The 12,041-nt window shown below is 40.2% G+C and overlaps 1 protein-coding gene across 1 annotated transcript; it reads left to right on the plus strand.

Annotated features, from left to right (window-relative positions):
* The first annotated feature begins 8,522 nt into the window (after positions 1-8,522).
* Positions 8,523-10,625, plus strand: LOC132834365 (UDP-glucuronosyltransferase 2A1-like). The gene has a single exon (XM_060853197.1). The coding sequence runs from the start codon at positions 8,530-8,532 to the stop codon at positions 10,141-10,143; it is 1,614 nt and encodes a 537-aa protein (XP_060709180.1). The 5' UTR covers positions 8,523-8,529; the 3' UTR covers positions 10,144-10,625.
* Positions 10,626-12,041: the final 1,416 nt, after the last annotated feature.

Consider the following 12,041-nt stretch of genomic DNA (forward strand, 5'->3'; position numbering starts at 1 on the left):
ACCCGTTGTGATTTCAGTATTTTGTTTTCAGTATTTGAGAAGTCTGTCCTTGTACTAAGCTGTATTTGTACTTTCATGAAAATAAACTATGTAGGAATTCAGAGTCTATGGTTTAATTCTAAAGGCAGTGATGACTTAATGAAAATAGTCATTTTGAATTTATATGTTGCCCATGGTGAAACAGAGGTCATTTCAAAGTAGGTAGAGTAGTTTATACAATGATTAATATTACACAATCATGAATTCACTTTGACTTTGGACGGAACAGTGAGATTAAGTTCCTCCACTCCTATGTTAGTTCATAATTGAGCTGCTGGGAATACAAGACTTAAGGCAGTGCGTGATTTGTTCAGTAAGTGAAAGATTATAATTTCATGGTAAATACATTTCGCAAGTGACAAGTTAAAAGTAATCTTTCAGATGAAGTGAATAGATAGGTTGGGGTTAGATTTGCAGCAGTGACTTATGCTCTTTATAATGGTGCAAACATGCTAATGATAGCCTTCCAAAATTCTCTACATCCAGGAACTGCACCGTTGAATTGAAAAATATTATAGGAAGATTTAAGGAAGATGAGAGAGGAGTACCAGTGGTATATATGAGGAAAGTATAATTGCAAGTTACTAGGATCTGTAGTAAAGAAGACAGTTTCCAACATCTTGTTAACTTTCTACTGATCAAAGAGAATATGCAAGGATTTCTAAAGGATTAGTTAGTATTGACAAACCTGATTGAATTATTTTTTAGTGGTGATAAAAACAGTGGACAGGCAAGAACCATATATGGCTATTTGAGGCACTTTAGAAAATCATGAGCTTAATTTGTAGTTTTGAAATGGAAAGTAAATCATTATCGTATTTCAAAGGTTGATTAAGCAACAGGAGACAGCGAATGAATAGGGTGAATAGCCAAGATCGTTTCCCCAGGGTAGGGGAGTCCAAAACTAGAGGGCATAGGTTTAAGATGAGAAGGGACAGATTTAAAAGAGACCTAAGGGGCAACTTTTTCCTGAGCAGGATGGTGCACTTATGGAATGAGCTGCCAGAGGAGGTGCTGAAGGCTGGTACCATAACAACAGTTAAAAGGCATCTATATGGGTATATGAATAGGAAGGGTTTAGAGGTATATGGGCCAAAAGCTGGCAAATGGGACTAGATCAGTTTAGGATATCGTCGGCATTGACGAGTTGGACTGAAGGGTCTATTTTCGTGTTGTATAACTCTTTGACTCTATGAGTCGATAATCGTGAAAGTGGATAGATTTTCAAATTAGTAGATGTGCCCAATGATGCAGGGTGTCTGTTGCGGTATCTTAATAATTCATCATATTTCTTAATGATTAAGCATGTAAGAGAGAAAGGCAGACATCCAAATTTGCTGATGACACAAAAATAAGTGGCATTGTGAAAACCGTGCATGGAAAGTTTCAAAAGTTAAATGTTAATGGATTAAATAAATAACCAAACTGTGGCAAATAGATTTTTTCACAAGCAAATGTGAGGACTCCTTTTCTGGATCTAGGAAAAGTAGATCAAGGACTTTCCAACTGGTCAATACTTCAAGATAGTTGGTAGCCAAAGAGATCAAGATGCCTGGGTACATTGATAACAACAACTATGTGCAATTCTGTCTTTAACATCATTAACTTCATAAGTCACATTGCAAGAATGATCGAAGTTTCACACTGAGTCACTTTTGTGGATATCAAGATGAGATGGTGGTGGGAGTCAATGTAGGACAGCAAGCACAGGGGAGGTAGGTGAGCAGGATTTTGTACACATTCAAAAACAGACAATAGAGATTTGCATGACCTGAAATTTGGGAAAGGCATATCCATAAAATTCTAAATTAAGAACAAGCTAAAATTAAAATAAAACTTTAAGATGTCATAGACAAGAATAAAAAAAATTAAAAACATTAATGTTGGTGTTTGTATCTGGAGAAACGGAATAGAGGGGGAGAAGTTTTGCTACAACAGTACAAATTACCTGGATATCTGCATTCAGTTTTGGGCACCACATCTTCAGAAGGACACAGTGGCTTTGATTAAAATATAGCATGTATTTATCATAAGATCTAGATCAGCCCATTGAAAGGGCCCATTGACCCAGAATGATGCCTGAATTTGAGGGGTCAAATTACAATTGAAGATTACATACACTAATGTCTGTGTCCTCCGGGAGTTAAATGCCTCAAGTAAAATTTGATGAACATTTTCAAAATTATATTAATGAGCAATATAAAAATATTTGGAGGTTGCCCTTTCAGGATTGAGATAAAAGTTTTCTTTTCTTTCAGAGAATTGTATGACTTTGGAGCTGTTGGTGGAGGGGGTTGGCAGAGGTGTTGTCATTTAATATTTTTAAGTCAGAGTTGCATAGATTGTTGTTAAGCAGGGGAATCAAGGGTTATCAGATGAGGGGTGGGAGGTGGGAGTTATATGGAATTTGAAACACAAGCAGATCAGCCATGATCTTATTGAATGGTGAAGTTGGCTTGATAAAGCAAAAAGTCTACTTCTGCCTCTATTTCATATGTTTCTCTGTTTGTTGTATATGAACTAATTGAAAACAGAGAGTTAGGCTAAGGGATCCTTTTGAAGATGGTAATCTATAACTAGTGAAGTTTCACTGGGATTAGTGCTGGGGACATAGTTATTACAATATATCTTAATAACTTAGATGTTGGAAGTGATGGCACTGTTGCCAAGGTGACACAAACATAGGTGGGAAGGGAAGTAGTGAGGATGGCTCAGAGTCGAACAGAGGGATATGGACAGATTAGATGAGTGAGCAAATCCTTGTCAATTGGAATGCAACATGGGAAAATGTGAAGCACTTTGACAGGAAAAATAGATGCCTTGAATACTATTTAGATGTGTAAAGATTGCAGAAAGCTGCAATACAGAGGGATTTGGGGGATCATCATGTACAAATCACAACAAGAAAAGAATGAATATCCAAACTGAGCAGACAATGGGACAAGGAAATGGACTGTTGGCCTTCATTCCAAAGAGAATGAAGTATGAAGTATAAAAATAGGGTGATCTTGCTAAAATTGTATCCAAAGCACTGGTCAGACCACACCTGGAATACAGTGAAGAGCTTTGTTCCATTTACCAAAGGAAATATATACTAGCATTGGAGGCAGTCCAGAGAAGGTTCGCTGGGCTGATTCTAGTTATGGAGGGATTTTCTTACAAAGAAGGTTGAGTAGATTTGTCTTGCACTCATTGTACTTTTGAAGAATGAAGGGTGATCTTATTGAAACATATAATATTCTTAGGAGACTAGAATGGGTAGGCATGGAGAGGTTGTTGCTGAAAATGTGTTGCTGGAAAAGCGCAGCAGGCCAGGCAGCATCCAAGGAGCAGGAGAGTCGATGTTTCGGGGATGAGCCCTTCTTCAGGAATGAAGAAATGAAGAAGGGCTCATGCCCGAAACGTCGACTCTCCTGCCCCTTGGATGCTGACTGACCTGCTGCGCTTTTCCAGCAACACATTTTCAGCTCTGATCTCCAGCATCTGCACTCCTCACTTTCTCCATGGAGAGGTTGTTTCCAATATGTGAGACTCTAGGACCAGAGGATATAATCTCAGAGTAATGGGGACACCACTTCATACACAGATGTCTTGGAATGTTGCCTATGAGAGAATATTGAATGCACAGTATTTTTTACTACAAAGGGCTCTTGTGATTGGGCTGAGAAGGACAGAATTTTTTTAATTCAGTAACGGTTGCAAAGGCTGTGAGGGAAGGAAAGATAGTTAATATGAAGATTATCAGATCAGCCATGATCTAATTGAGTGGTAGAGCAGACTGGATGGGCAGAATGGCTTTCCTTCGTTCCTGCATCTGATGGTAATATAAGATTTACAGAGAAAAACTATTTTTGTTGGTTGGCGACTTGAAGACGTGAGGGGAAAGTAATTCAAATGCTTTCAGGAATCAAATTATGAAATGTTCCTCTGCATAAAGCAGTTGATCCTAATCATTTTAAAATGAGGATTGATTGTCTTTTGTTAACCAAAGGCATGAACACATTGGAGTAAGATTGCTTATAGGATTTTGGGCTTTGGGTAGATCGCATTAGAGGTTGGAGTTTGAGTGGTTATTAAATGACTAACTCCTGTTGGAATGTAACAGGAACTGTTCCAAAATACTATATGGGAAACTCAGAATTAAACAAAAACAAGAAGTAGAATGTCTGATTCAGATACTGATGACAAGTTTGAATGGGTGGAGCAATTTTCCTGACGGCGGGTTTAAACAATCAACAGGAAGCCAGTTGGGAGTAATCTCACAGTGGAGTAAAGGTTAAAAAGAACAGTTTTACCGCCAGGACTCCTTTATGTGACCTGTCTATCGTTTGGCTATTACTGTCAGAAAGAAGCTGAGAATAAAAAAACAGACTGAGATGTGGGCTAGAGCCCAAGACAACACAGACACGGACTTCCTGTTGTGGTGTACAAATATTCTTTCAGGATTACAAAGCATGCTGTGAAAATTGTTTGGTGAGCTTTGCTGGTAAACACGCAGGTATTCCTGGTCAGGTGGGTATTGCAAACGATCCTTTAAAGACTGGGTATAATTTCCAATAAGGTCAGAAGTATGTCCTTGCATCAAAATTTGTATGTGTGAATGATCTCCATTAGATTCCTGTGGGACCCTTATCTGGTGTCAAAATTAGCGGCGTTAAAATTCTATATCGGCAGGAACAAATAAAATGCATGCTCGTGAGTACCCCATCCATTATCTGATTTCTGCCTTCTACTTACCAACTAAACAATCTGTGGAAATTGTTCTTCCTTTTTGCCTCTTAAGAAATGTTCTGTTAAACACATTAGGAAAATGCAACAAGTCTGCTTCTCTCCTCAAAAATGCCTTTCATAGTTTATGACCCTGGTGTCATCCGACTTATAGGTTAATTAATTGGTTCTGTATCCTAAAGTGGTATGTTCAAAGGATGAGACAATACTTTAGCACAGAAGCAAAATGCTGCTGAAATCTGAAATTATATTGAAATAAAAGCAGATGAGGGGATTCTGTAGACAGATAATCAAGATTAATGATTTAGTTGGATGATCAGAGCATTCAAGAAGATTTGTAGCTCACATTGCAGATGAGGTTGTTGACTTGCTCACTGAGATGGTAAGTTTGTTCACAGACCATTCTAGGTAACATCATCAGTGCGCCTCCAGTAAAGTGTTGGTGTTCTGTCCCATTTGCTATTTGTGTTTGGGTCTGCTGGGATTGGTGGTGTCATTTCCATTTTTTTTTGCTGATTCTGTTTCTTAGTGGCAACAACAGGTACCTGCCTCCACTCTGATTAAATTCCTGAGTGTAAGCTTAATTGGAAAGTGAGACCGCAATTTCCCTTCCCACGTGGTTAAAGATGCCCTCCAATGCATCTCGTCCTCATCCCGCACCTCCGCCCTCAGACTCCACCCCTCCAACCGTAACAAGGACAGAATGCCCCTGGTGCTCACCTTCCACCCTACAAACCTTTGCATAAACCAAATCATCTGCCGACATTTCCGCCACCTCCAAAAAGACCCCACCACCAGGGATGTATTTCCATCCCCACCCCTTTCCGCCTTCCGCAAAGACCGTTCTCTCCATGACTACCTGGTCAGGTCCATGCCCCCCCTACAACCCACCCTCCCATCCTGGCACTTTCCCCTGCCACCACAGGAACTGTAAAACCTGTGCACACACCTCCTCCCTCACCTCTATCCAAGGCCCTAAAGGAGCCTTCCACATCCATCAAAGTTTTACCTGCACATCCACTAATATAATTTATTGTATCCGTTGCTCCCGATGAGGTCTCCTCTACTTTGGGGAGACTGGGCGCCTCCTAGCAGTGCGCTTTAGGGAACATCTCCGAGACACCCGCACCAATCAACCACACCGCCCCGTGGTCCAACATTTCAACTCCCCCTCCCACTCTGTCGAGGACATGGAGGTTCTGGGCCTCCTTCACCGCCGCTCCCTCACCACCAGACGCCTGGAGGAAGAACGCCTCATCTTCCACCTCGGAACACTTCAACCCCAAGGCATCAATGTGGACTTCAACAGCTTCCTCATTTCCCCTTCGCCCACTTCATCCTAGTTTCAAACTTCCAGCTCAGCACTGTCTCCATGACTTGTCCGGACTTGTCTGACCTGCCTAGCTCCTTTTCCACCTATCCACTCCACCCTCTCCTCCCTGACCTATCACCTTCATCCCCTCCCCCACTCACCCATTGTACTCTATGCTACTCTCTCCCCATCCCCACCCTCCCCTAGCTTATCTCTCCACGCTTTCAGGCTCACTGCCTTTATTCCTGATGAAGGGCTTTTGCCCGAAACGTCGATTTCGCTGCTTGTTGGATGCTGCCTGAACTGCTGTGCTCTTCTAGCACCACTGATCCAGAATCTGGTTTCCAGCGTCTGCAGTCATTGTTTTTACCAAGTGTAACCTTCTGTTTACTTCATGCCTACTTTTCAATCTTTAAATACCATTTGTTCTCCATTAGTTGAAGAAATTCACCAGTTGAGCAAAATTGACCAAGATGTCCTGATATCCTTGTTGCCATGGTTGTGCTGATATCAATATGTAATCAAGCACTTTTGTGACCATAAAATGCTAACATATGAACAGGAGTAGGCCATTCAGCTCCTTGAGCCTTTTCTGCCATTCAATGCGATTATAGCTGATCTGTGGCCTAATTCCATATATGTGCCTTTGACCCATATCTCTCAATACATTTACTTAACAAAAAAATGTTTCTATCTTAGATTTAAAATTAAATCTGGCATCTAGCATTCACTACCATTTGTAGAAGAGAATTCCAAACATTTACTAAACTTTCTGTGCAGAAGTGCTGCCTAACATCTGTCCTGAATTGTCTTGCCCTAAGTTTTAGAATATGCCCGCAAATTCTTTAATGCCCCACAGTGTTATCTATCCTATTAGCTTTCCTGTCTTCCTCTTGTTAACACTTAAGTGTGAACTTGAGAATGCTATAAGATGCCGCATTTGAGCAACATTTGGTTCAGGCTGTTTGCAAAATGCTTAATGAACAGTGTGCTGGGCAGTGTGCATTGAGAATGTATCAGCTGGATCCCATCCATGCCTCCCAGCATTTTTGAACATTGTTAGATATGAGCTCTGTGGGAATAGGGATCTTGAAGCCAATTGTTTGTCAACCATTGGTTCGTGCAATTTTAAATTGTTGTGTTCACCACTGCATTTAAATGCACTGTGTCATGCACCATCTTACTAATGAGTACAGGATATCGACAATCAAAGCAATTATCACACCTTGACCCTAATCCCTGACAATGGTGATAAATAGGCAGACCTTGTGACATAATTGTAGCTTATGTTGAAGTTATTTACAGTCTTGCTACTTTGTTTTTAACCAACCACACAATACCTGGTTCAGACAGGAGACCACAAAGATCTTACAATTACAATAGCTTTCATTCATCTGAAAGCTAAAGGCTCAGGGCTCAGGTGATTCCCATTCTTGTCACGTGAGGTCAAACTTTATATCCATGACGGATTGCATAGAATAGGAAGTCACCAAAGTGGAGCAGACAAGATCACTAAAGGTGGAACTTTAGTCCCTAGCTCTTCCATTGTGCTGGAATTTGCTGTTGATTCACACACTGTTTTTGTATCCTTGAACTTTCTACCCCTGCAGCATTGTGCTGGAAAATATTGGTCCCTGATGCTTTGGAGAACTTGCTGTTCCCTGATCTTGCATTGGGACTGGATGCTCTTTGCTCCTCAACTGCAAATCCATCACAATCTAATCTATGGCATCCCAAGTTGGATTTCAAATATGTCATTCAGCCAGAGATCACATTTCATTAAAGCAATAAAACATAAATGCATAATTACATTTAAAACATCATTTTTTGGAACTATGGAAGAACAGAATTTTTTAATACAGTGAAAATGTAAATAATACAATTTGGGAGACTTTGGGGGTCTTTGTACACAAATCATAAAATAAATTAACTTACAGGCACAATAAGCAATTCAGCAAATGATATATTATACTTTGTTGGAAGGGAAGTGGAGTATAAGAATAAGGAAAATTTGCTGCCGTTGTAATATTACTTTGGAGAGATCACACATCTGTTTAGTTCAGGTCCTTCTACCTAAGGAAATGTATACTTGCTTTTGAGGGCATACAGCACAGGGTCATTACTTCAGAGAAGTGGTTGGCCACTTATTATTCAGATGAAGTTAGGGTTTTTCATCCGGAAATATGAATCTTAGGAATTCTCTATCGCACAGTGTCTTGATTTTCAATCATCAAGAATGATTAAGATTGAAGTCAATAGATTTTTGGGCACTTAAGAATCAAGGGAACTAGTGGGAAAGTTGAGTTGACAGGTTTCATCCGTCTAATTGAAAGAGGTTCATGGGGCATTATAATCTATCTCTGCTCCTATTTATTATGTTAATTTTCCTAAATTTATGTTGAATTTATTCTCAATTTTTCAACAGAATCTGGATGCGATTTAATCTCAATATGGAGTGTCTTGAATGGAAAAGTAGGTTCCAGGTCGCATACGCTCTGAGTATCATTATCATTCTATCGTGTCCGATTAATGATGGTGCTAATATTTTGGTTGTACCTATCGAGGGTAGTCACTGGGTCAATATGCGAGTTCTAATCGAAGAGCTGAAACTTCAGGGGCACGATATTAGTGTGCTATTTTTCTCAACATCTTGGTACATCAAAGAAAGTCCGGATTTATATCAATCCATTGTGGTGGAAATGCAAGGATTCCTTACCCAAAGTTCGAATGAAGAATTTGTAGGACAATTTGTACAAAATATGCTAGAAGCCATGGCAAGTGAATCAACATTATGGACTTTTGTGAAGTTCCAATATTATATTTCAACATTTCTGCAAACGTGTCATAGCTGGGCTCGAGAATTTAATATTGCAGTTTTTGAAAACAAAACTTTGCTAAAACACCTTGAAAGTGCAAACTTTGACTTAATACTCACTGATCCCATTTTTGCAACAGGTGCAATGCTGGCATATCATTTAAAACTCCCCCTGATATATAATGTCCGTTCGCTAAGCAGTGGTGAAGCCCATTTGCTAATCGCCCCATCACCACTGTCCTACATCCCAGTCCTTGGCTCACGACTGACAGATAAAATGAGCTTTCTCCAAAGAACACAAAATGTCATCATAGATCTTGTTCAACAACTGATTACTGACTTTTTTACTTACCCGATTTACAATGATCTCTGCCATCGTTATCTGGGCCCAGACACAGATATTAAGGCTATTCTTTCAAGGGCAGATATTTGGCTGATAAGAGTTGATTTTACATTTGAATTCCCCAGACCCACCATGCCCAATATTGTTTATATTGGAGGATTCCAGTGTAAACCATCTAAACCTCTAGAGGCAGAGTTTGAGGAGTTTGTCCAGTCCTCAGGGGAACATGGGATTATTGTCATGTCAATGGGGACCATTGTCAGCTCTTTGCCAATGAATGTTACAATGCAAATAGCAGAGGCGCTTGCTCAAATGCCTCAGAAGGTTATCTGGAGATATGATGGAAAAACCCCTCCCAACATTGGAAATAATACACTACTGGCAAAATGGATCCCTCAGAATGATCTACTTGGGCATCCCAAAACACGAGCCTTCATTTGCCATGGTGGCACCAATGGAGTTTATGAAGCCATCTATCACGGGGTGCCAGTAGTTGGCATACCTCTGCTTTTTGATCAGTTTGATAATTTACTCAGACTTGAAGTCAGAGGTGCAGCAAAAGTGATTAATGTCGCAAACATGCAGTCAACAGATCTATTGCAGGCACTTAATGAGGTTATATATAACACCTCTTATCGGGAGAACATGCAGAAACTCTCTGCTCTCCACAGAGACCAACCCGAGTCTCCAATAGAGAGAGCTATTTTCTGGGTTGAATATGTTGCCCGACACAAAGGGGCAGCACATTTGCGCTCAGAGTCTTACCGACTCCCCTGGTATGCTTACTATTGTGTAGATGTGATGATCTTTCTGTTGTCTTTATTCATCATGACTGCTGTACTGACAGTCCTACTATTGAAGAAAGTTTGTAAAATTGGCTGGAAGAGAAAGCAAAAGGTTCACTGAATTTTATGTTTTGAATTGGGCAAGGGGCATTTCTGTCTAGACATTATATGTTTTAATACTTTTGGGAAAATACTACATGATTGGCAAACATGTTAGACAACAGCAGCAAAATTCTGTACTTACATCACATACTGTGTGAAGAACACAATATTTGAGTATTATTCAAAATTTATTCTCACATGAGTTGACCTGTAGTCAAAAATACGAACATGAAATGTCTGAGATGCCCTGAAGAGGGTTTGTGTAGAGAAGTCCTTTCCTGGATATAAGTTTGCTCGCTGAGCTGGAAGGTTCATTTTCAAACATTTCATCGCTATACTAGGTAACATCATCAGTGAGCCTCTGGTGAAGGGCAGGTATTATCTCCCACTTTCTATCTGTGTGTTTAGGTTTCCTTGGGTTAGTGATGTCAGTTCCTGTGTGGGCGGTGCCATTTCCTGTGTTGGTGGTGTCATTTCCTGTTCTTTTTCTCAGAAGGTGGTAGATGGGATCCAAATCAATATGTTTGTTGACAGAGTTCTGGTTGGAGTGCCATGCTTCTAGGAATTCTTGTGCATGTCTCTGTTTGTCTTGTCCTAGGATGGATGTGTTGTCACAGTCAAAGTGGTGTCCTTCCTCATCTATATGTAAGGATACTAGTGAGAGTGGGTCATGTCTTTTTGTGGCTAGCACTCACAGAAGAAACCCAGCAAATGATCAGACAGAGAATTGTACCAACATTAAGAAGGAAAAAGGAAAGAAACACATTCAATGCACAAGAAAGGAAAGCACTAGAAGGACTCAAAGAAGATAAAAAACATTGCTTTCCTACCTGCAGACAAAGGATGCTTGACAGTCATTTTAAACCAAACAGACTACATTGAGAAAGTGAACGCACTGCTTGCAGATACTGACACTTGCAAACAGGTAGTGATAGACCTGACCCCACAACTAGAGAACTAAATCATAGCTCTACTGAAAAAATCTTCAGATATTTGGAGAATTAAACAAGACAGACTTCCAAAAAATGAAACCAGATGGATCCAACACGCTATGTTTCTACAGAATACCCAAAATTCACATTCCAGGAGCACCCCTCAGACCCATAGTCTCACTGCCTGGAAAACCAATGTACAGATTAGCCAAGCAGCTACACCAAAGACTAAAACACTTAGAAGACTCATGCCACTCCACTCGCTCCACCAAAAAAATTCTGAACACCATGGACTCTTCTATCCACCAAGATAGAAGAGGATGAAATAATGGTCTCCTTTGATGTAACAGCCCTGTTCACATCCATCAACATCAACCTGGCCAAAGAAACACTGACTACATTATTAGAAGAACCAAAGACACCTCCACCAAACACCATTAACTTCATCAGTAAGGACAGCATCGTCAAGCTAGTGGACTTATACCTGACCACCCACTTCACTTTCAATAACAAAACCTACAGACAAACCAATGGAACACCAAATGGATCTCCAATACAAGGGTTCTTTGCAGAGGCAGTAATGCAGAGACTCGAGCAAACAGCTTTGCCAACCATCCAACCTAAACTTTGAGTCTGCTACACCGATGACACTTTTGTCATCACTAAATGAAACAAAAAAGAGGAAACATTCAAGACCATCAATAATATCCTTATTGGCAAAAAATTCACAAAAGAGAAGGAAAACAGCAACAAACTGCCGTTCTTAGAAGTCACAGTAGAGCGAACAGTCAATGGGAAACTTCAAACCAGTGTCTACAGGAAAACAACACATACGGACCAAATACTGAACTACAGAAGCAATCATCCCAGTACCCACAATGAAGCTGCATTATAACATTATTCCAATGAGCCATCACACTCTGCAGCACAGAGGAACTACAAAGAGCAGAGGAAAACCAGTGTATTCAAAAAGAACATGCACCCA

This window comes from Hemiscyllium ocellatum, chromosome 39 (assembly GCF_020745735.1).
Source record: "Hemiscyllium ocellatum isolate sHemOce1 chromosome 39, sHemOce1.pat.X.cur, whole genome shotgun sequence".
In the NCBI taxonomy this organism is placed as follows: Eukaryota; Metazoa; Chordata; class Chondrichthyes; order Orectolobiformes; family Hemiscylliidae; genus Hemiscyllium; species Hemiscyllium ocellatum.

Excerpts from the sequence above, each read along its gene's own strand:
- LOC132834365 (XM_060853197.1), top strand. The coding sequence starts at position 8,530 with ATGGAGTGTCTTGAATGGAAAAGTAGGTTCCAGGTCGCATACGCTCTG.